Source organism: Staurois parvus, unplaced genomic scaffold (genome assembly GCF_062004578.1).
Source record: "Staurois parvus isolate SC_StPar_1 unplaced genomic scaffold, SC_StPar_1.0 ptg000147l, whole genome shotgun sequence".
In the NCBI taxonomy this organism is placed as follows: Eukaryota; Metazoa; Chordata; class Amphibia; order Anura; family Ranidae; genus Staurois; species Staurois parvus.
In genome coordinates, this window is record NW_028317943.1 from 13,806,431 (window position 1) to 13,831,679 (window position 25,249).

Here is a 25,249-nt window from a genome sequence, read left to right on the forward strand (position 1 = left end):
CTGCTGACTTCCTTCACCCAATCAAGTGTAAGCAAAAATTTTATTTTTTTTTTCTAATTGTAATTGAGTATTTATTGCAAAGTGAAATTTCATCACATTCACTAAGCTTTGGAGTAAATAATTTTTCAAACTGCAAATTCCTTTGCAAAGTAATCCTTTTACCTTATGCTTTTAAAATGAAATGATCAGTTAAATCATATGTAGTGCAGATATGAAAAGTTGTACTTGTTAAAATAAATTGGATCTCCTTGGCTATCTGACGATTAAAAGGAAAGTCCTAGCTGCATGCTTGTTAGAGTTCAGGGTCTCAGAGTGGAGCCAGAATGTTTAATCTATGTACTTGTTCAAAACTTAGGAGGAACTAAAGATGCTGAATTAGCTTGGCAGCAAAAGAACTAGCAGAAGGACAACCATGGGAGCCTCACTACAGGTTTCCTTTAATGGGATCTAAAAATTATGAAGATATACAAAAATTAAATATGTGGGAAAATATTTTCTAACATTACCATGTCGGAAATATTTTTTTAAGGCAGGTAAAATATTGTAGGCACAAAGCCTTAACTGCTCATCTGCTTTGCTTGATAAATATAGCATTTTCTATAAGATCACTGCAGTCACAAGCATATGCCCATAGAGATGGGGAAAAGTCTTGTAATGTTTTGAAAAACACTGGAAAAAAGAGTGGAATTGCAAATGGACCTTCAGATCCAAATAAGAAAGGTCTTAAAATAAGAGCAAAAAAATGTTGTTTTATAGTATATTTATAGCAAAACTTTAATTTTCAGTTTTGGATAAAAATCATTTTAGGCCTCAGGATTAGGTAAAACTCATAAATATTATGTATTTTCTGAAACACGACACCCTGTAGAATAAAATGGTGGTATGTACATTTTTGTTTGTAGTGATATTTGCACAACGCCTTATCAAGAACAACATTTCAGTAAAAAAATCAGTAAAACTCATTTTAGGGCACACAAACACATTTTTTGTAAAATATAAAAGATGAGGTTGTGCCCAGTAAATAAATACCCAACATGTCAAGCTTCAAATTTGTGTGTACCTGCAAAATGACAACAAACATTGGTACCCTTCCATAGGCAACACTATAGAAGCCACTACAGGTCATCAGTTTAGAGGTGAACATGACTAGAATTATTGCACTCACTCTGGTATGCAATATGTAACAATGTGTTGCAAGCAATGTTTTCATACATGGGTGCCCTCTTCAGGTGCGTTTATGTTCATGTGTGTGCATACGTGCAGGTAGGGCAGGCTAAAAGCTTTTCTCTAACACTTTATTTATATTACATAAATATAATATTTTAAAAAAGGTTCTCTTTAGTGAGACACCAGGGGTCTCCAGAATGAATGTTTGCTTGTATTCCTCCCCTCCACCCAGCGACACCTGCCATGTGGATGACAAGAAAAAGTGAGGGGAAAGCATTCTTTTGGATCAAGTGTCCCCGTGATTTTCATTCACCTCTTGTTCTGGTGACAATAGTACAATTTTAGATTTCCCATCACTTTTTGCCTCTTTGACAATGGTCACCAGGACAAATGGAGAGGGTGTAAATACCCCATGGTGATATAGAAAGCAATAAAAAAAAACCTGACGGAGGTTCCAATCCTTCTCCTCTCTATTCAAAGTTAAATAGTTTTGGCTATACATACATTTTAACTTTATACATGATGTACTATATATATATATATATATATATATATATATATATATATATATATATATACACACACCCACCGTATTATTCGCTCCATAAGATGCACTTTTTTCCACCAAAAAAAGGGGGGACAATGTTAGTGTATCTTATGGAGCGAATATGGAGCGTCCGGTGCGGTATTCCCGCCTCCGTGTCAGACTACCGTGCCAGCCGCTCGGCTCTTCTCTGCAGCAGAACCTTCCCTGTTCCTCGGTCCAGCGCTGTACAGTCTTCCGACGCCAGCATCTGTAGTGTGGGCACCCAGCTGTAACAGCCGGGTGCCCACTGCACATGTGCAAGAAGCGCTGTGCTTTGTGAATGGTCCGGCGTCTTCTGGGACACATGACAGGTCCCAGAAGACGCTGGACTATTCACAAAGCGCAGCGCTTCTCGTGCATGCGCAGTGGGCACCTGGCTCTCACAGCCGGGTGCCCACACTAAAGGGAGGACAACTCCATGGAAGTGGGAGCGGGTACCTGTCAAATACAGGTACCTGCTCCCCCTCCCTCCCCAAAGGTCTGCAGTCTCTGGTCATCCCCTGTACTGTCTGCAGTCTCTAGTCATCCCCTGTACTGTCCGCAGTCTCTTGGTCATCCCCTGTACTGTCCGCAGTCTCTTGGTCATCCCCTGTACTGTCTGCAGTCTTTAGGTCATCCCCTGTACTGTCTGCATTCTCTGGTCATCTCCTGTACTATGTCTGCAGTCTCTGGTCATCTCCTGTACTATGTCTGCAGTCCATTGGTTCAGAATATTTTTTTTCTTGTTTTCCTTCTCTAAAACCTAGGTGCGTCTTATGGAGCAAAAAATACGGTATATATATCCAACAGTAACCAGAAACCAGCGCTCAAACCCTTCTTGCTGCACTCAAAAATATGAAATTCAGCACTTGCTGAGGTGCCGCCCTTTATAGATAAGGGAATTTGGATACTAGCAGAAAAGAACAAAATAGGGAGCGCACTCTCCTCATGCATTACCGTGATAGTAGGAAATTTATTATAAAAATACAAATGAATACTCACAAGCCAAAAAGGTCATAAAAACAGAGACAAGGAGTCAAAAGATGCCAGTCATGGGCAACATAGGTCTTCAGGTACAGTGCTAACACATTTCGGGAGTCAAACTCACTTCCTCAGAGCAATAGATAAAATTGAGGAAGGGAGTTCGACTCCCGAAACACATTAGCACTTAACCCAAGGACCTATGTTGTCCATGACTTGCATGTTTTGACTCCTTGTCTCTGTTTTTATGACCTTTTTGGCTTGTAAGTATGCATTTGTTTTATTATATATATATATATCGTACTGTATATACTGTACATATACTGTGCAAAAAGATGAAGCAGTGGAACAAATGTTTCGGCCATTTCTGCCTTTTCACAAGGGTGTTGAATAATGAACACAAATTGCCATTTATATTATTATTTATTGAGCTGCCATTTTATTGATAACTGGTTATAAGTTACAATGAGACCAACGGGCTTCCATTTTCCTGTGACTCAAATCCTTCTAATGCCCCTTTCATATGGGCGATCCGATCAAATCCGCCTGTCAGTTTTTCAGGTGGACATGAACTGATGGCCCATGCTTTCCTAAGGACAGGTGGGTATATATGAACTTGTATCCATTTACACCCACCTACCTTTAGATCCAATCCAGTTCACTTAAAAAAACAGAAGGGGATCCATTCTCTTACATTTAGACAGATCATTTAGGAGGGTAGTCGGGTGCAGGGGCGTACTGACCATTTGGAAATTCGGGCACTGCCCGAGGGCCCGGGGTCTGTAGGGGGCCCCATGAGATGCCTCTGGTACCTTTTTTATAGGCTTTTTTGAGTTTGGGCAAGGATACAGGGGCCCCATGATCCCCTATTGCCCGGGGGCCCCATGAGTTTTCAGTCCGCCCCTGGTCGGGTGTAAACAGACAGCAGAGCTAATTTACTCTCGGTCGCATTTATGTGCACATTTATATGCTTATTGTTTTTTGTGACTAGTAGAAGTGAAGTGGGTACTATCATTGTCACAACAATAAATGCTTCACATGGGAACTCTACCTCTGCTGGACTTACAAGAACAAAACCTCTAGCTATTCATATACAAAAGATTCAAAAAGAATTGCAAATGTATTGTACATATAAAACATAAAATCCTCAATGAAAATGAAGCATACGTGTATTTTATGCTGTCACAAAAATATAAGCAGGAACATTTAATGCTCTAAGCCATGGTGGCACATCTAATTTTTGAATAAGTCAATACCAGCTTTAAAAAAAGGTCATATTGCTGTCACAGTAAAAAGTCATGTTCTCATGTCTCTCATGCTTCACAGAAAGAGACAGGGATTGTAGTCTAACGTAATGCTGTTCTGCACTGGTAGACAAGCCTGGGGGAACTATTAACAGGTAGAGGGTTGTAGCATTGTTATGGGACCAGAGCTATAGCTCTTTAATGAGTACCTGTCTGTACTGAGCCATTAGCACTAGGTGCATTAAATGCTCAAGTATAGAAGGGTCCCAGTGGAGTCCAATGACTGTGGAGGAAATGCACTAACAAAGTGATATGAGCAGATGTGAAGGCACACACTCAGCCCATTCATCACAATCCACAGCAGCACACACTATGCCCATCATGCCCTCCACACCAGCACACTATGCTCAGTTAAGTGATGTTGTCAAGCAATTGTACCATCAATTACCTGTTCGCACTGATATCACCATACTTCATTTTACTGAACATTTTCCAGTTATTGTGCATGGACAACTTTTATGTTACCCTTCTAATCATTGTAAAGGAACTCTTTATTGTACACAATCCATTTACTGTACTTTACCATTTATTGTACAGTTCCAATGCAACACATATTAACCCCCAGTCACTACACAATAACCCCTTACTATGCCTTTCCCTTTTAATGTACACTGTATGAAAACATTAAAGGATCACTTTTTAATCAGAGTATAGAGCATCAAGTCAATTAAACTCCTGGGATATTGATCTGGTCAGTTACGTAGCAGAGGGGGTTGTTAATCAGTTACAGCTGCTTTTATGTTAATTAAATTAACAACAGGTGCACTAGATGGGCAACACTGAAACAACCCCCAAAACAGAAATGGCTTTACAGGTGGAGGCCACTGACATTTTTTTCCCTACTCATCTTTCCTGACCGTTTTCACTAATTGTGCATTTGGCTAGGGTCAGTGTCATTACTGATAGCATGAGGTGATACCTGGACCCTACAGAGGTTGCACAGGCAGTCCAACTCCTCCAGGATGGCACATCAATACGTGCCATTGCCAGAAGGTTTTCTGTGTCTCCCAGCACAGTCTCAAGAGCATGGAGGAGATTCCAGGAGACAGGCAGTTACTCTAGGAGAGCTGGACAAGGCCGTAGAAGGTCCTTAACCCATCAGCAGGACCAGTATCTGTTCCTTTGTGCAAGGAGGAACAGGATGATTACTGTCAGAGCCCTACAATATGACCTCCAGCAGGCCATTGGTGTGAATGTCTCTGACCAAACAATCAGAAACAGGCTTCAGAAGGGTGGCCTGAGGCCTCAATGTCCTCTAGTGGGCCCTGTGCTCACTGACCGGCACCATAGAGCTCAATTGGCATTTGCCATTGAACAGCAGAATAGGCAGGTCTGCCACTGGCGCCCTGTGCTTTTCACAGACGAGAGCAGGTTCACCCTGAGCACATGTGAAAGACATGAAAGGGTCCGGAGAAGCTGTGGAGAATGTTATGCTGCCTGTAACATTGTTCAGCATGGCTGTTTTGGTGGTGGGTAAGTGATGGCCCGGGGAGGCATATCCATGGAAGGAAGCACGGACCTCTACAGGCTAGACAATGGCACCCTGACTGCCATTAGATATCGGGATGAAATCCTTGGACCCATTGTCAGACCCTACATTGGTGCAGTGGGTCCTGGTTTCCTCCTGGCGCATGACAATGCCTGGCCTCATGTGGCGAGAATATGCAGCCAGTTCCTGGAGGATGAAGGAATTGGTACCATTGAATAGTCCCCACGCTTCCTGACCTAAATCCAATAGAACACCTATGGGATATTGTGTTTCGGCCCATCCAACGCCGCCAGGTTGCACCTCAGACTGTCCAGGAGCTCGGTGATGCCCTGGTCCAAATCCGGGAGAAAATACCCCAGGACACCATCTGTCGTCTCATTAGGAGCATGCCCTGATGCTGCCAGGGGGCACATGGAGGCCATAGAAACTACTGAGCACCATTTCGAGTTGCTGTAATGAAATTTCAGCAAAATGGACAAGGCTGCTGCATCACTTTTTCACTTTGATTTTCGGGGTGTCTTTGAATTCAGTCCTCTAGGTTGATAATTTTCATTTCCATCAAACGATGGGGCATCCTTACATTCCTAACACATTATTCAGTCCATATCAGTATAGATATCCAGCATGATCTTTTTCCCCACTGAGATCTGATGTGTTTTCAAAGTGTTCTTTTAATTTTTTTGAGCAGTGTATTTTACAGGGAATGAATGGTACATTTTCAGTGAACACACGTTATTATTACAGTGTTAATCTTAAAGCAATTGTTTATATGTGCCAGATTTTTACACATGGTTCTTCCAAATGTTTGTTATTGTGTTAGAGATGATTTATAGATCGGAGCCGTCAGTGCAAAAACTTTGAGATACCAGCCACAAAAGGGGTTGTTTTCAATGAGTTTGACTTACTAAAGACAAATAGGCTGTTTACTTTTCAAGGGCACTTGCATAGTGATAGGGAATTTTCCCCAAAGATTAACAATGTGGTGAAATTTCACATTGCAAACAATACTTAATCAAGTGCAAGGAAAATAAAAAAAATAGAATTTTTGCTTGCACATGGTCAGATGATAGGTGTCAACAGCATTTCAGCTCATTCAACAAGTTTTGGGGAAAATCCCCTTACACTGTGCAATTTCTCTTGAAAAACAGTGAGCTGTACATTATATAGTCTACCCAATACACTGTGCAGTGTGTAAGGTACTTCTGGATTACAGATCCTTCATAAAATGGAAGTCATTAAGATCAAATATCCTCGAGGGCCGGTTCACACCACATGCAGTCCAGTACATTTTTAATCTGTGTCAAAAATGCATGAGCAGTAGTAAACATGGATTCCAATTGCATAGTTCACATGAGTGCAGTGCATTAATGTGCAGTCAATAAAAGTAGACCATGCTGTATTTGTCTGCATGGAACTGCACTGGAACATGGCAAACGGCATAAAAAAATGCATTAGTATGCATTTTTGCCTGCAATTTCTGTTGGTTGTTAAGAGCTAGCACACGCCAGCATATAGGCATGATGATGTCATCCGGACAGCGCAATGCATTTCCTCAGCATGCGCTCTGCGAGTGGACCGGCAGTGGTGCTCCTTTGTCAAGCGGATAGGATGGATGGATACAACTAAGAGGAATACTATTATATAGGGATGACCAGTGGCCCATTAACATTTAAAGGAGCAATTTAAAAGGGCAAGCTTATGTTTGTATATAGGTGGACCACAATAGTAAAACAGAAAACATCCCTACTGATACAATACAAGTGGCTAAAGGGACAAACTCAGAAACATATCATTCAATAAGACATCATAAAAAACTTCAATAAAAACATAATTGTGGATCAATTATTAATAATAATAAATACATCATATGTGTATACATCAATATGAGTATACTATGATAAAAAATTAGCAACATTAGCAATTTTTTATCATATCATTCTTATATTTATGTATACACATAACTGTAACAGTAGGGACTTTTTCTTTTATTATTGTGGTCCACCTACAGTGGATATAAAAAGTCTACACACCCTTGTTAAAATGTCAGGTTTTTGTGATGTAAAAAAATTAGACAAAGATAAATCATTTCAGAACTTTTTCCACCTTTAATGTGACCTATAAACTATACAAATCAATTGAAAAACAAACTGATTCTTTTAAGTGGAGGGGGGAAGTACACATAAAAAATGAAAATAATGTGGTTACATAAGTATGCACACCTTCTTATAACTGGGGATGTGGCTGTGTTCAGAATTAAGCAATCACATTCAAAATCATGTTAAATAGGAGTCAGTACACACCTGCCATCATTTAAAGGGCCTCTGATTAACCCCAAATAAAGTTCAGTTGTTCTAGTAGGTCTTTCCTGACATTTCTTCTTCCTGGCATCCTACAGCACAATCCTTAGTCCACAGAGAGCTTCCTAAGCATTCAAGGTATCTCGTTGTTAAAAGGTATCAGTCAAGAGAAGGGTACAAAAGAATTTCCAAGGTATTACATATACCATGGAACACAGTGAAGACAGTCATCATCAAGTAGAGAAAATATGGTGCAACAGTGACATTACCAAGAACTGGATGTCCCTCTAAAATTGATGAAAAGACGAGAAGAAAACTGGTCTGGGAGGCTGCTAAGAGGCCTACAGCAACATTAAAAGGAGCTGCAGGAATATCTGGCAAGTACTGGCTATGTGGTACATGTGACAACAATCTCCCATCTTCTTCATATATCTTGGCTATGGGGTAGAGTAGCAAGACAGAAGCCTTTTCTTACTTACGAAGAAAAACATCCAAGCCTAGCTAAATTTTGCAAAAACACATCTGAAGAGTCCCAAAAGCATGTGGGAAAATGTGTTATGGTCTGATGAAAGCAAGGTTGAACTTTTTGGCCATAATTCCAGAAGATATGTTTGGCGCAAAAACACCACTGCACATCACCAAAAGAACACCATACCCAGAGTGAAGCATGGTGGTGGCAGCATCATGCTTTGGGGCTGTTTTTCTTCAACTGGAACTGGGGCCTTAGACAAGGTAGAGAGAATTATGAAGAGTTCCAAATACTAGTCAATATTGGCACAAAACCTTCAGGCTTCTGTTAGAAAGCTGAACATGAAGAGGAACTTCATCTTTCAGCATAACGACCCAAAGCATACATCCAAATCAACAAAGGAATTACTACACCAGAAGAAGATTAAAGTTTTGTAATGGCTCAGCCAGAGCCCAGACCTGAATCTGATCGAAAATCTGTGGGGTGATCTGAAGAGGGCTGTGCCCAGGAGATGCCCTCGCAATCTGACAGATTTGGAGTGTTTTTGCACGGAAGAGTGGGAAAACATTGCCAAATCAAGATGTCCCATGCTGATAGGCTCATACCCAAAAATACTGAGTGCTGTAATAAAACAAAGTATTAGTTTAAGGGTGTGCACACTTATGCAACCGTATTATTTTAGTTTTTTTATTTTTACTTCCCTCCACCTAAAATATTTCAGTTTTTTGTTCAAATTGTTGTACAGTTTGTGGGTTATATTAAAGATAGAAAAAGTTCTGAAATTATTTATCTAATTTTTTTACATCACAGAATCCTGACATTTTAACAGGGGTGTGTAGACATTTTATATCCACTGTATATTCAAATAGGTTGCCCTTTTAAATTGCTCCTTTAAATGTAAAAAGGGCCATCGGTAATCCCTATATATTAGTATTCCTCTTAGTTGTATCCATTCATCATATCTGCTTGAGAAAGGAGCACCGCTGCTGGTCCACTTGCAGTGTGCATTCTCAGAAAATGTATTTTCACTGTTTGGTTGATGTCATCACACCTACATGCTGCATTCCAACATGGCGCTCCAAACCTCGGTTTGGGTCCTCCTCCATCTTAGCTGGCAATGAGAAATGGCAACCCTGACAGTCACAGCGTAGAACATATGTACACACAGCGTCTTTGTGATCTACCCCCCCTCTTGTGAATGGATTATGATGTGCCTTGTAGTATCCGCTTTATGTGAGTTACCAATTGTATTTGAATAAATTCAGCATTGTTTTACGTCTACACTTAGAGGTGCCTCTTCCCTGTTTTTTTGTCTTCACTGTCACAGAACTTGCTTCAAGTCCAGCTTCATCGAGGCCGCCATTTGGTGTTTATGGACTAAGTTTCACAGCACTGACTTAAGTCTAACCTGCTTTTTTTATATTCATCATGTATAATGTCTCCACTTAACTGATTTTATACCCTCGAGTTCACATGACTGTCTAATATTTTATGATATTGGTTTTGTGCCTACTCCTGGTTAGTTATATACAGTAAATATCTCCTAAATGTGCACCATGTAGGAGATATTTACTTTAGTAGCAGCTGGAGACGTCACCAGTCTTTCAGTGCAGTTCCATGCAGAAAATTTCAGAATGATCTACTTTTGTTGACTGCACTGAAACTCAATGCACTCATGTGAACAATGCAATTGGAATCCATGTTAACCATTGCCCATGCATTTTTGATGCACGTTAAAAACGCACTGGAAGTATGTGGTGTGAACCGGCCCTCAAGGAGATGTGTAAGGGCATTTGGCATGTTGTTCATTGATAGAGTTGTGCTGGGCCTGTAACTCCTGACCAGAGCCCACTAACCCGGAAGGAAGACCTGGGGAAGATGGAAGCCCTGTCAGCGGTTACAATGCACTGCTGGAAGGCTTCATTTTCAGGTAAGTCTGTAATAATGTGCTAGTATGTGATGCATACTAGCACATTATGATCTTAACAGAGTGAAGATTTTTTTGGAGGGTTTTTGTTCAGTCTACTACCGCTTTAAGAAGCTGGCACCAGCAGCAGCAGGGATGAGCCATTGATTGTTAAGTAGCCAGCACCCGCCAGCTTCTTAACAATGATGAGCCATCCCTGCTGTCAGCTGCGATTACCCACTGACAGCAGCATGTAAACAAAAAATCCATCATTAACCAGTTCAGCTCTGGAAGATTTGTCCCCCTTCATGACCAGGCCATTTTTTGCTATACGGCACTATGTTACTTTAACTGACAATTGCACAGTTATGGAATGCTGTACATAAAACAAATCTATATCATTTTGTCCCCACAAACAGTGCTTTCTTTTGGTGGTATTTGATCATTACTGGGTTTATTTTTTGCACTATAAATGAAAAAGACCAATTTTTTTTTAAAAAAACTGTATTTTTCACTTGCTGCTATAAAACATGTACAATAAAAAAATAAATAAAAAAAATCAACATTCTTCATAAATGTAGGCCAGAATGTATTTTGCTACATATTTTTTGTTAAAAAAAATCCCAATAAGCATCTATTGACAAACAATAGTATATATACAGGCCCCTTTGTAATTTAAAAGGGGATCTCACACCAAAAACATTTTTTTAATGTGTGGGTTCTCCCCCCCCAATATCCATACCAGGCTCTTATCCGAGCATGCAGCCCAACAGGCCAGGAAACGGGGGGGGGGCAAACAAGCAGCTCTCCCCTCCTGAACCATACCAGGCAACATGCCCTCAACATGGGGGGGGGGGAATTGATAAAGATAAGGACCTCTTCCCCACAGCCCTGGCCTACTGGTTGTGGGGGTGCAAGAAGTATTTTAAGAGGAAGCCCACATGAAAAAAATGGCATGGGGTCCCCACCAAAACCAACACCAGACCCTTTTCGATGCTTGCAGCCCAGCAGGCCAGGAAAGGAAATAGGGGAGGATAAGTAAGCGTCTCCCCCCCTCTTGAACCATACTAAACCACATGCCTTCAACATGGGGGGGGCACAAAGTATTCTTACTCATTCACCAACAAAAGTAAAAAAGCAAATAAAAAAGTAAATAAACACACAAACACAGTTTTTAACAAGTCCTTTATTTAAAAAAATAAATAAATAATACACAATTCCCCAAAGTAAATCCATTGTCAATCACAAAGAATGCCGACCGCTGACCCGCACGGAAAAAAAAAACTCCACCCACAGAATACTACCACTCCGATTGCTTGACACTCACTAAATGACAGCACCCTTCCTCCCACTGCTAAGGAACAAAGGGATGAGGCCACCCAGTGACATCACTGTGTGACCCCACACCCATTATGTCACTCTGACCCCCTGCCCCTTGAAGGCATGGATGGCAGAGGAACCCCAACCCCCTATGATGTGAAAAGGCAGGGTCTCAAGGGCGGCAAGTGTCATCAAAGGGGGCAGAGAAACCCAACAATGCCACTAAGTGTCCCCGCTCCCTATGATGCCATCATATGATATCATGTTGAAGGCATGTGGCCTAGTATGGTCCAGGGGTGATGGGGATGGACTGCATGCTCAAATAAGGGTCTGGTATGGATTTAGGGGGGACCCTGCACCACACACTCTTTTGTTTACATTCTGCTGACAGCAGGGATGACTCATTGTTTGGAAGCTGGTGGGGGCTGGCTCCTAACAATCAAAATCCAGTAAACTGAGAAAAAAAAACGAGGGTAAAAAATGCAATAAAAACACATCAAAGCGCATTAACACAAAAGTGTGGTGTGAACTGTCCCTGATAGAGTTACTGACAGCATGTTCTATCCAAAATTAAATAAAAAGTATTGACAGGGGTTCAAATTTAACATAGGTCAGATATTCCTTTCAAAATCATAAACAAAGAAACATATTTCTGAAATTAAAAAGGTAACATTTCTATGTAAATGACTTACCTAATGCAGATGAACATATACATAAATACAAGATGTAGTGTGATCTGATCATAAAAGTATAATATAATGAAGTTTATTTTTAATACAGGTTAAATAAAGACATAATTACCATTCAATAAATAATACCACTTTAATGGCAAAGTAATAATTTAGACAGTTACACTGCGCACATCTGCAAAAAATAGATGCAAGCTGGTTTACAGGCTAGAAGAACCATCAACTTATAGAAAATACATCATTCAATTGATCTCAATTACACCAAAACTTATTTTGAGGGCTTTACAAAGACTACAAAACTTTCCAGATGAATCTATTTCACTGCTTCTGTCTATTTACATGATATGTTACATCAAAAATGTACAAAATATAAAATGTATACTGACAAATGTTTCACAAACAATTTGTTTCTTTGTTGTAAACTACATGCACTCACTGAGATGTGTTGTAGGAAGGTCTATATGCTTATATCTGGTGTGCATGTCAGAAGAATATTTGCAATCTTACTCAGACCAAATATAAATGACACACACAAAGTCTGAAGTTAAAGGAGAACTGCAGGTGAAACACAGAAATCAGTAACTAAGCATGTGAGAACAACTGTTTATATTTTTTAATGCACTGCTTGAAAGAAAAGTTTATTTTCCACTTTAGATTTCTTTCAGCATACTGTAACTTTAATGGCTTTCTTACAGCATAAAGGTATTTGGGTTCAGGACTACTATAGCCATTGCCAGATGTGCACTCCAAACAAGACAAATTCATTAATTGCAATCAGTATAGCAGCTAGGAAACAGAGAAGCTTGACTTTTAAACATCTGTTTGGTGATTTCTGTTGCTCACATTTGAAATGAGAAAATATAGCAAGTGGTCAGAATTTGACATTGCATAGATTTACTGATGATTTTGGTCTTACCTGAAATTCTCCTTGAATGCATATTTTTGTCTGCTTCTAAAGTTAGCACCATGGTAATATATCAAGTGTAGTAGGTGGCAAGTGTACTGTGCAAATTGCACTCCCCTACTCGCCACTAATTATGTGCTTTAATGCCCCGGTTTAAACAGCATTTAGGACCTGTAGTTTGCTCACATATACTCTTTCCATTTAGTGTCAGCCCCGCAGAAGTCTGGGGGAAATCCCCAACACCAACAGAGATTAAAGTGCAGGCCACACTACCTGACAGTTACTTATAATGGGGCTAAAAAGAATTGGCGACATAGAAGGAAGTGTATTTTACTTATTATGCTCACCTTTATCCCACTTCACTGATGCCCATTGAATACATTACCACGAAGGTATACTTTAGAAAGTAAATCTATATGACCTACTCTGAATGAAATTTGTACATGCACCACCTGGTTAAGATTTGCATTTGGGCAATAGCACCGTGTAGGGAAATTTGATCTTAAAAATAGCACTGTATAGCATCATTCCTGTATAAGGATTAAAGTAGATGACCAAAGTTTGGCCAAGACTTGTTTGTAGCACCAGTAATTGATGTTGAAGGTAGCGTCTGGTTTACAAAGTCTACACAATGCCATAGCCCTTCAGTTATTATTATTATGTTTTTATCAATAATTGACTTTGTTGGTTCATTCGTGGTCTCCTTTCTATAATCAATCAGGTCACATGAAATACATTCTGACATTATCACAAAATATACTGGCTCAATGTATATAGTTTTAAGAAACATGACTGTAGCACTGTATCTCCTTCATAATCCTAATAAGTGTAAGCACATAACAAACACACCAGGAAAACAATATGAGATTTTGAATTCTGGAGCTGTTTAAAATGTATGGAATATGTTGTAAAACACACACCAACAAGTTAAAATACAAATGCGTTTTGATTGATTTTTTTTCTTTTTTTCTTCTCTTTTTTTATGGTGCAAGGCATTTTTGTCATGGTTTCTATATACAACACCCACCCAATTAGACTGTGCAAAACCAACCCAGTTATATTAAAAACTCTACATTGCCTCAGTCTTACTCAAACACTGAGAGCCCCATTTACAACATAATAAATTCATACATGCCTAAGTCTAAGAAGGGGAAAGGGAGAAATTAAATATAAAACATTTGTGCTCATTTTTTTGTCAAGTGTTCCCAGCACTGCTGGAAAATCTATCAAAATATTTCCTTTGCAAGAAACCAAGCAAAAGAAAAAAAATACTTAAACTTTTCAACCACCTGTTTGAGTTTTGAAGTCATGGTACACATGTCATTGTTGACCTTTATCTCAGAGATTAAAACAATTTATACATAAATTAAAAGTTGGTTTGATTTTCATTGATCACACTCTATATAAAATAAAAGATTAGAGCACTGTACTAAGCGAGAAATGACATAGTAGTTTGGGAAAGAAGACATAAGTTGTGTTTGTACTCTGACTGTAAGACTATCAAGAATTATTTTTAAGGCAGTGAGATGGCACCATATGACTTTCCTCTTGTTATTTACTCCTTCGTTCACCAGCAAGACTCACATAAATACAGATCTAAGGGAAGCCATAATCAGTTTTACAAAATTGTTTAAGTGGCCCGTAGGTGATTACAAAAACAACCGATTGGCAATATGGACAATTATAAACAAGTGATTCAACACTGCTGAGTTCAGAAGTCTGAGCATGGCAGTTCAGATTTACAATTGGCACTTATCCAGTTTATCACAGTAGATTTTCTGGTAGATGCACAAATACATTTTTGTGCTTTTAGTTTGAACTAAAGACCATTATTCAGATCGGAGGCAGCACTTTACACAACAATCTCATTAATGTAGTCGCGTGACCGGCACAATGTCTTACATCAGAGATTTGAAGTGGAGTAAAACACAGCACAATTAGTACAGAATGTAAAAAAAACAAGAACACACATTATACATATGCATCTGTGCTGTAAACCTTTTAGAACATAAAACAATTCCAGTTTGGCTAGCAAATGTGCAATCTGCTTGTTTGCCCTCTATCTAGGGCTCTTTCCAGTTGACTAATGGAGATACACTCTACTCCATTCATATTGAAATGCATTGAGATTAAACTAATTCAAGCTTTCCACTTCAATTTTTCACCTGACTTCTTTTATGAACCAAGTCACCTGCCTACCAGCACATTTACCTGGTACGGGTGTTGCATTGTGCTGCTTCAGTAATGGCAGTGATCTATTGGACAAAACCTTTCAACTATAATAACAATATGACATCCATGGATGAATCCTTAGAGGGTTGATTCGAGTGATGGTTCCAAAACTTCATCATGGTGACTCGTGCCATCGCTGTCACAGCTTTGTCCACTTGAAAAATTGGCTGCTTCTTGAAGCCGCATTAGCATATTCATCTGGGAAGGAAAGAGAAAAACATTACACCATCTGAATCCAAAGAGCTTTATTTCATATTTTCTGCAGCAAAATAATAATTTCATGATGTAATATGAAATAGATGGCCAAAGCTTTTTTCCTAGAATCACACCATGAAAGTCAAATTGATAAAAAATGGGAAGGATAATACGGCATTAACAAAAAAAAAAAGAGAGAGAGAAAGGGAAAAAATACTCAAACATGACAACTGCAAGAGACCATTCTAGCTTTACTGCAACAATCTATCTTAGTTAAAGAATTGTTCAACTATGAAAAGATGAACATTGCCTCCTATGTTCTTAATATTAACATGACTGGCTGTAGCACATTAATTAATAATGATTTATTAGATTTTTATGTTCTTGAAGAATAGAACAAAAGTAGGAAAATAATGTGCTGTAAGTCAGATGCTTTGGTATGCTGAAAGTGGAAATGAGTTTAAAGGATTAGAATGCCGTTATAAAGAGAACTTATTTGAAGCTTGACACTAATTTGACAGCAAAGGGATAGTCACCCATGAATGCTCAAAAACAAAACAGCAAGGTATGCAATGCAGAAATCAGCATCTTTCATAACATAGTTTAGAGCGCCATATAGACTTCACAGCATGTATGAAAAAATAGAGATTTCATCAGCATCATGGTTCCAAGCCATGCAAGCAATATAATAGTATAACATTGCTTAGATGTTTGATATATATCCCAGCCATTTTAAACCAGGGTGCCTTCAGTCTTAGTCAGTTCCAGTGTGCAAAGGTATATTTGGTTTGGAATATTAAATCACCACTAACGTTGCATGTCGTTGCTGCTGTAATATGTAAAACTATTAGTTTAGTTTTTTACATTTTAAAATGGGATGCCTCGAAATTGTGCAGAATTTTAAAGGGTGCCTTAACTGAAAAAAGATTGAGAAACACTGATATATATTACTGTACTGCAATAGTACACATAGTGTTTTGAAGGAGAAGGTATTGGCATCACATGCTGTATGTGCTTCTTTCAAGATTAAGATTTTATTGAGTTTTAAAATTCCTGGGTGGTCTACTGTAACTATGGGGGCAGATTTACTAAAAGTGGTGCACTCAGAAGCTGATCCAGCTGTGCATGGTAACCAATCAGCTTCTAACTTCAGTTCAAGTAAGCATTAGCAATAAAACCTGGAAGCTGATTGGTTTCCATGCAGAGTTGCACCAGATTTTGCACTCTCCAGCTTCAGTGATTATAGCCCAGTGTGTTACTTCAAACTGTTTGCCTATTGTTATGATAGCACTTTCAGATTAAAGCGAATTTGAAGCAGAAAAAAAATGCTAGTAGGTATAATTTTTTGGTAGAAGAAACTTTATTTGACTCTACCTAAAACTCTTTTACTCCTAGCAATATTTCTTTAATGTACACTGCCTGTAGCCCGTGAAGAGTACAGTGTACACTTATAGCATCTCTACATTGTCAAAGAGTTCAGCCAAGTGCTGTGATAATGCAACCCTAGAATGCATGCACAAGAGTTGCATCACCTTAGACTGATGGTCATAGGATGAAGGTGCCACATATAGAATGATTTAAGAAGGCGGCTTTGGTTATATAGAGCACAATCCTGTCATGACTGCAGAAAATAAAATGCAGAGGTAAGTTTGCCATAACGTGCAAGCATGCCATATATATACTGTACCTAAGTATTATGGCAATTGCCCCTTTTCCAACTACTGCTTTCACACTTTAAGGCTAAAATCTCATTGTGCACATCAAGGATTTATAATATATTCTTATGTATTTACATCAAAATACATGATATAAGCGCATCAAAAATGAGTGTTAATGTGAAGTGCATTGGAATGTACTTCAATACTCAATTTCAAGTGTTTTTATTAATTTAGATGGAAAATGGCTGTGCTGCAAAACAGAAAGGTGAAAATCCTACCTTAAGACATTGCCCGTGGATTTAGCTAGGGGTTTACTGGTCAGCGAAGGCTAGACTATTAGTGGAGAAAAGGTTAATATAATCCTTCCCTAAAAAATCATAGATAAAAAGGGCAATATGTAACCCTACCTGTCTACTTTACAATATAATTTAATCCGAAAAAAAAAATACACACAGTTTACCATCATTTTGATGAGTCAATAGTAGGCATATGCTTCAGTTGCAGAAGAAAGGAAGATTTTATATCCCGGTGCCTGTAAAACCCCAGTATACTTTTCGAATAATGTGGGTTTATCTACCCTAGGGAAGTAAACTGCTAAACTTTATACACATCATTTATTACATTTTGAGTACTGAGATTTTTCGACCATAGTCCACATTTTCCAAATTTGTATTTGCTGGCTCTGCAAATGTTTTGCATATGCGAACTTCTAGCATTCTGTGGACGCAGCTGCATTTTATAGACATAGCTGTGTGTATAATTTCAGTACTGAAACAAGAAAAATTGTTATTGCAAGCGCAAATGAATCAGCAGATGTCTCTGCAACCATTGCTCTTAGTAAGAGATCTGGCCATCTAAGAACATTCCAAAGGTACAAGGGGCTTTCAAGTCAAACCGGGACTTTGGAGTTTATATAATAAAAGAACAAGTTTCAAGGAATGGGAACTGCATTTATTTTTCAACATTCACACCTGCTACATTTATACACTTATCCCAAAGTTTAACTAATGCCTGGAAAGCTTTGGCATAGAAAGATTTGTCAGTATGCCTGAACCATCCTAGGACAGCCTGCTTCACTGCATCATCAGAGCTAAAATGCTGACCTCCGAGGAACTCTTTTAGGGGTCCAAACAGATGGAAATCACTTGAAGCAAGGTCTGGGCTATAAGGGGGATGTTGCAACACCTCCCAGCTGAGTTGCTGTAATATGCACATAGTGCGGTGAGCAGTAAGAGCTCATGCATTGCCCTGGAGAAACAGGATGCCCTTAGTGAACAAACCAGGCCATTTTTTCCTGAGACATATATGCACATCACTGAGTACACGACAGTAATATTCATGGTAAATAGTGGCATCACAGGGTAGAAAAACCACGTTTGATCCAGAAAACACTTTTCATCACTTTACCTTCAGACAGAATTGTTCTAAATTTTTTTTGGTGGTGGTGAGTCGGCATGCTTTCACTGCTTTTATGCTGGTTTTGAGTGAAATGATGTGCCCGAGTTTTGTCACATGCAATAATGTGAGACAGAAAACCTTGCCCTCCATGTCAAAATGCTCCTTCAGCACAGTGCACACTTCAACTCTTCTGAGCGTCTCAACACTGTAATGTGCTTGAAGTCTTCTGTAGATATCCACCGTTTTATGCCTTCGTTCACAAGAAACAACACCACCACACGGTGTTCCATGCACACACTAACATTGTTGTCTGCCATCTTGATTAATGGTCTCTGGAGTGGCCCGTAACATGTGCGCCATCTATCAGTAATAGGACACACTTGCCACTTACTACTTCATATAGAACAGCAATGCGAGCATCCCTTTTGATACTTGTAAAATTAAAAGTCCCGGTTTGACTTGAACGCCCCTTGTATATCCACACAGGCATTTCAGAAGCTCTGAAACAATGTTGCATCTGCCCTAGGTTAGCAGCTTCTAAGCTTATGAACAAGGCAACAGGATGTGACAGATCATGAATCTGTGTGACAGCCACTGCATTCTGAACATGGCAGCATATGACTTTTGCTAATAATAGGTTTCTCAAAGAAGCCTCTGATGAATTGGTCATTGATAAAATTTGTTTACCAAAATATCCCTTAACCACTTGACAACCGGGCTATAGCCAAATGACGGTTACAGCACAGTTGTCCATTTCTGGGAGGGCGTCATATGATGTCCTCCCAGAACACACCCTCCTGCACGCCCCCAGCAGCGCGCACCCAGCGATCTCCGTGATCACTGTGTCCTATTGACACAGATGATCATGTGATGTGGTAAAAGGCCAATCACAGCGGCCTTTTACCATTTAATCAGCTGTGTCCAATGACACAGCAGATCATCGGGCAAATGCAGTTGTCGGCTGCACTTTCCTCACGCTGTCACAGCAGGAGGAAAGTACTGCAGAGAACCGGCAATTGTTAGAAAAGAGATTGGCACTGATGATCAGTGCCCTGATGATCAGTGCCCAGCAGTGCCACCCACCAGTGTCACCCACCTGTGCCCAGCAGTGCCACCCACAAGTGCAAAGCAGAGCCACCCACCTGTGCCCATCACTGCCCAGCAGTGCCACCCATCTGTGCCCAGCAGTGCGTGCCTAGCAATGCCACCCACCTGTGACCAGCAGTGCCCCCCATCAGTGTTGCCCAGCTGTTCCACCCGTCAGAGCCGACAGTCAGTCCGACATCTTCCAACAATTAATTTAAAGCGTTAATGAAGTATATATCCACATTATATACTAAATGTTAACCCTTTTACTGCCAGGCACTGCATCTCAATTTGTACCAATTTTACTACTGCTTTTCATAAACATATATTCTGTCTTGAAATTGTGCCAAAGACTCACCCAGTCTAGAATTAAAGATGTTGTATTTTCCATAATTGCACAACTTTCTATCAAAGCAATCTTTGACACAAAGACACTATTATTGCTATTATTACACACATTGCATGATATACGTTGTGGGCAGTTAAAAGAGTTAATAACTGGAAACAGAGAGAACTTAAATTGTCCCATTCTGATCTGGTGGTGAAGTCTTCTAACATAACTATGACTCTGCTGATACTTTAGCTTATTTAAAGATAACATCAGACTTGGCAGTGGAATTGCAAGAGCTGAACCCCCACTTTAAGGAAAAAAAGTGCAAAGATCTGTATCCTTCTTATCCACACAAGAAGTATGGCATTATCTTCCAAAACATTATGACAATCTTGGTATTTTCATTTGGTGACCAACTAAATTAAGAGAAAGTCAAGGTACTGAACAAATTTCTAGCATTTTATGGCATTTTTAAGGCTCATTTTACCAAAAATTCTGTCTTGAATTTTAGCTTAATGGATATGTTGAACATTCTTAAATCATTTTAGTGCAATAAGGAATTTAATCAGCTACTGCTGATGGAAAATACCATTCATAAAATATATATATTTTCTAGAATAGAAAGGTGACAGTAACATATACACAGTATTCAATTATTGCTGCATTTGATTTAGGCTAACCCACAATGCATTTCAGTTTAAGGGGGTCTTCTATAATAAAGTCTTACACAATGGAGACACTTTCAATTTTTTTTTTGGACAGTGTAACAAGTTGCATAATTTATAAAAAATAACCCTTATTTAAATATAATTCAGGAAACCTATGTGGAAAATAATCTGTTTAAAATATCTTAGTTTCTACCAATAACTAATAAAAATATAGCAGGGTAGTCATAACCTTTGAAGCAATATGTATATATGTTAAACATAATCCAAAATGGGTAAACAAGTGATAAAATGCTCACTGATCTCATTTCAGAGATGTAGGAGTCTTGTGATTGAGGAAAGTAAATATATATATCCAAAAAACAGAAACTATTTAATTAAAAAGAGGTCAATCAGCAATTATAACTTAAACATTTTGTTAGGAAATTTCACAGAGAAGTGGAAACTGATTTGGGTTAGTGAGTTAATTTGGCAAGTGGAAGAATTAATTTCAGATAAGGCCTGTTTTACAACATTGTCTGTTTTGACCATTTGGAAGGTTATTATTATTATACAGGACTTATATAGCGCCAACAGTTTGCTCAGCGCTTTACATTATGGAGGGAGACAGTACAGTAACAATACAGTTCAATACAAGAGGGATTAGAGGGCCCTGCTCCTTGGAGCTTACAATCTTGGAGGGAGGGGATAGTGGTACAAGAGGTAATTAGCTATGGGGGATGGAGTGGTAGGAGGAGTAGTGGATTCCAGTATTAGCTGGGGGCGGGGTAGGCTTCCCTGAAGAGATGGGTTTTCAGAGTGCGCTTAAAGGTGAGCAGAGTAGGCGATAGCCTGATAGCTTGGGGTAGGGAGCTCCAGAGGATGGGTGAAGCACTTGAGAAATCCTGGAGACAAGCATGGGAGGAGGAGACAAGGGAGAGTAGGAGGCCTTGTGAGGAGCGGAGAGTACGGTTTGGGTGGTATTTAGAGACAAGGTCGGTGATGTAATTAGGGGCAGTGTTATGAACGGCTTTATACGTCAGTGTTAGTTTTTTTAATTTTATCCGTTGGGCAATTGGAAGCCAGTGGAGGGATTGGCAGAGAGGGGTGGCAGATATAGAGCGGTTAGTAAGGTGAATGAGTCTGGCAGCAGCATTCATGATGGACTGGGGATAGCCTGCGGTGAGGTAGGCCAGTGAGGAGGGAGTTACAGTAGTCAAGGCGTGACATAATAAGGGAGTGAATAAGTTGCTTAGTAGTTTCAGAGGTTAGGAATGGGCTTATCTTGGAGATGTTGTGGAGGTGAAGTCTACATGAGTTTGTCAGTGATTGGACCTGGGGCTGAAAGGACAGATTGGAGTCTAGGATTACATCTAGTACCCTGGCATGAGGGGTGGGGCTGATGGTAGTGTTGTTGATCTTGATGGACATAAAGAACATAAAGAAGACAATACAGTTGTTAAAAAGCTGTTAAAGCTTCTATCACTGGGGAAAAAAGAGAGCAAACAGTTGCAGGCATGATGAATAGACAACATAGATGTACCTACACAAACCTGCATCAGCCTCTTAAAGGATAAATTTGCCTTTTAATAAAAAAATAATAAATACACATCTTTTTGCCAGTAAACAAAGGTGCATTTTTTATTTATTTTATTAGGAGCCTGTAAAGTATTGCACTCTTAATCAGCAGATTGCAGGTGCAATGCAAGGTTCCTGCAGAATGTCTGTATAGTTGTCTGCCCATACCTCACACAGGTAGGCAGTTACTGAATGACCGGAAGAATCAATGAAGTACTAGAGCGCTCATCAGCATCCTTGTAGTTCATTGAAAACTATAAGCCGAAAGCTGCAATGGATGATGGTAGTTGTAGTTCTCTCATTCACAGAATTCTGCGAGTGAACAACATGGCTGGGTGGGTGAAGCCCTGCATGGCTATGTTTATTTTAAATTGTGCCAGCGGGTGCAGAGAGAAGATTCCCAGCCCGCTGTCACAATGGGGACTCAGGGGGGTGTTGGGGCTGCTAAGTTAGTAACATGATATGGGGTGTAACATGTTATGAAAGGTGCTCTTATCCTTTACATTTTCTTGTACTGAATGAACTAGGCTGTTTGACAGGCAAAGCTCTGGCACTTCTGGGTAGCCTTCCAAACATATCCACTCATACTAGTAAATGATTGCCAGTAACAATGTATATACTGTATATAAAGAGTGAAATTGTATCATAGTGAGGTGAACTTATCAACACTGTAGCATGTGCAGAGCAGGGTGAGATAGTATATTACTGGATTTTAAACAGTATAGGCACTTATTTTTAATGTTTTGCATAGCTATACATGCAAAAAGGTCCAGCCTGAATGATCTAGCAGGACATCATTTTCTGAAGGTTCCACTTTAAAGTTAAAGTTCAACTTTAACTGAACAAGATGAAGTTAGCAACTGATTGGTTGCCATGTATAGTCGCTGTAGATTCTGCTCTGCTCCAGGTCTGATAAATTCCCCCCATTAATAAAGTATCTGAACTGTTCTTAAAGCATATCTGAACCACAGAACAAAAATGTAAAATATTTCAGCCCTCTAGTCCTTAGACATGGTAGCTGCACTTTCAAGCAAGAACATTTTCTGTAAGTACAGAAAAATACCAACTGATCTTGCCATTCATCCAGTTCCCTTGCAATTTCCGGTGTTCTAAACTGATATCTCAAAATCTTTGAGCTAGAGATCATCACCTCTCTTTGTAATGGAGATGAGGAGAGTGGGAGGTGTTTGCAGTAAAAACCAAAAGAGGTGCCCAGGGTGACAACGCAGATCCGCAGATACAGTAGCATGGATACAGTAGAGTGAGTTGTCACCCTAGAATAAGTTGCAATATATTACATTTGTGTTCTCTGGGGGTTTATATATGCTTTAAATAAAAAGAGTATCCTAGGAATTTTCTGAAGCCCAGCTCAACTAAGAAGGCTACATTTTAAAAATGAAATCACTTAGGAAAAACAAAACTCATAAATGTTGCAAGTAGAGATGAGCGAATTTTTCAAAAATTCGATTCGCCTGATTCGCCGAATTTTCCGAAAAAATTTGATTCGATTCGAATTTATTCGCTGCGAAGTTTACTTATAAAAAGGGTTTCTAGGCTTCAGAGAGCCTTTATATTAGTGCAGAACACTGTACCTTTAATTTAAATGTCCTTGGAGTCTGCTGGGGAAGAGAAATAATACTGTCAGTCAGTATGACATGCAGATGAGTGCCGTCGATCTTAGAATCACCGCACACTTCACTCATTTGGGCAGTCACGGGGCCAAAGAAGAAGAAGGAGAAGAAGAAGAAGAAGAATGAAAAGAATGAAAAAAAGAAGAAGAAGAAGAATGAAAAGAATGAAAAGAAGAAAAAGAAGAAGAAGAAGAATGAAAAGAATGAAAAGAATGAGAAGAAGAAGAAGAAGAATGAAAAGAATGAAAAGAAGAAGAAGAAGAATGAAAAGAATGAAAAGAAGAATGAAAAGAATGAAAAGAAGAATGAAAATAAGAAGAAGAATGAAAAGAAGAATGAAAAGAATGAAAAGAAGAATGAAAAGAAGAAGAAGAATGAAAAGAAGAATGAAAAGAATGAAAAGAAGAATGAAAATAAGAAGAAGAATGAAAAGAAGAATGAAAAGAAGAATGAAAAGAAGAAGAAGAATGAAAAGAATGAAAAGAAGAATGAAAAGAAGAATGAAAATAAGAAGAATGAAAAGAAGAATGAAAAGAAGAATGAAAATAAGAAGAAGAATGAAAAGAAGAATGAAAAGAATGAAAAGAAGAATGAAAATAAGAAGAAGAATGAAAAGAAGAATGAAAAGAAGAAGAAGAATGAAAAGAAGAATGAAAAGAAGAATGAAAAGAATGAAAAGAAGAATGAAAATAAGAAGAAGAATGAAAAGAATGAAAAGAAGAATGAAAATAAGAAGAAGAATGAAAAGAAGAATGAAAAGAATGAAAAGAAGAATGAAAAGAATGACAAGAACAATGAAAAGAAGAATGAAAATAAGAAGAAGAATGAAAAGAAGAATGAAAAGAAGAATGAAAATAAGAAGAAGAATGAAAAGAAGAATGAAAAGAATGAAAAGAAGAATGAAAATAAGAAGAAGAAGAATGAAAATAAGAATAATTCCAGTAAAGCAAAAAGTGTTTCTGCAGAGTTCCTCTATTTCTGACAGTTCTCTGACAGTTCTTTCACATTTACAGCGATTGAAACATTGTATCTATTTGTTTCCTAATAAAAACATCTGTATCCTAAATGGAAACAAATACATACAATGTTTCAACCGCTGTAAATGTGAAAGAACTGTCAGACAGCTGTCAGAAATAGCGGAGCTCTCTGCAGGGACATTTTTGCCGGCTGTAGAAGGGATGAAAACGGCCGATCAGGAAAAATTCGATTCGACCATCCGAAGTTGGCAAAAATTCGGATTCGATGCGAATCGAATTTTTCCTGAAATTCGAAACGAATTCCACTTCGCCTGATTCGATTCGCTCATCTCTAGTTGCAAGTATAAGAAGACAGTTGTAAATATAATTAGAAAATTTTAACTATATAGTAAGTATTTAACTTGTACGACTAACAATACGATTTGACA

General features: G+C 38.9%; 1 protein-coding gene across 17 annotated transcripts in view; it reads right to left on the reverse strand.

Annotated features, from left to right (window-relative positions):
- Positions 1–12,301: 12,301 nt before the first annotated feature.
- NAV3 (neuron navigator 3) overlaps positions 12,302–25,249 on the reverse strand; it is an 833,019-nt gene continuing 820,071 nt past the window's right edge. For all 17 annotated transcript variants that reach the window (XM_089674062.1, XM_089674060.1, XM_089674057.1 and 14 more), the window contains one exon: positions 12,302–15,521. In XM_089674062.1, the coding sequence (XP_089530188.1) occupies positions 15,402–15,521 (120 nt within the window). In that variant the 3' untranslated portion in view covers positions 12,302–15,401. The remainder of the gene's footprint in view (positions 15,522–25,249) is intronic.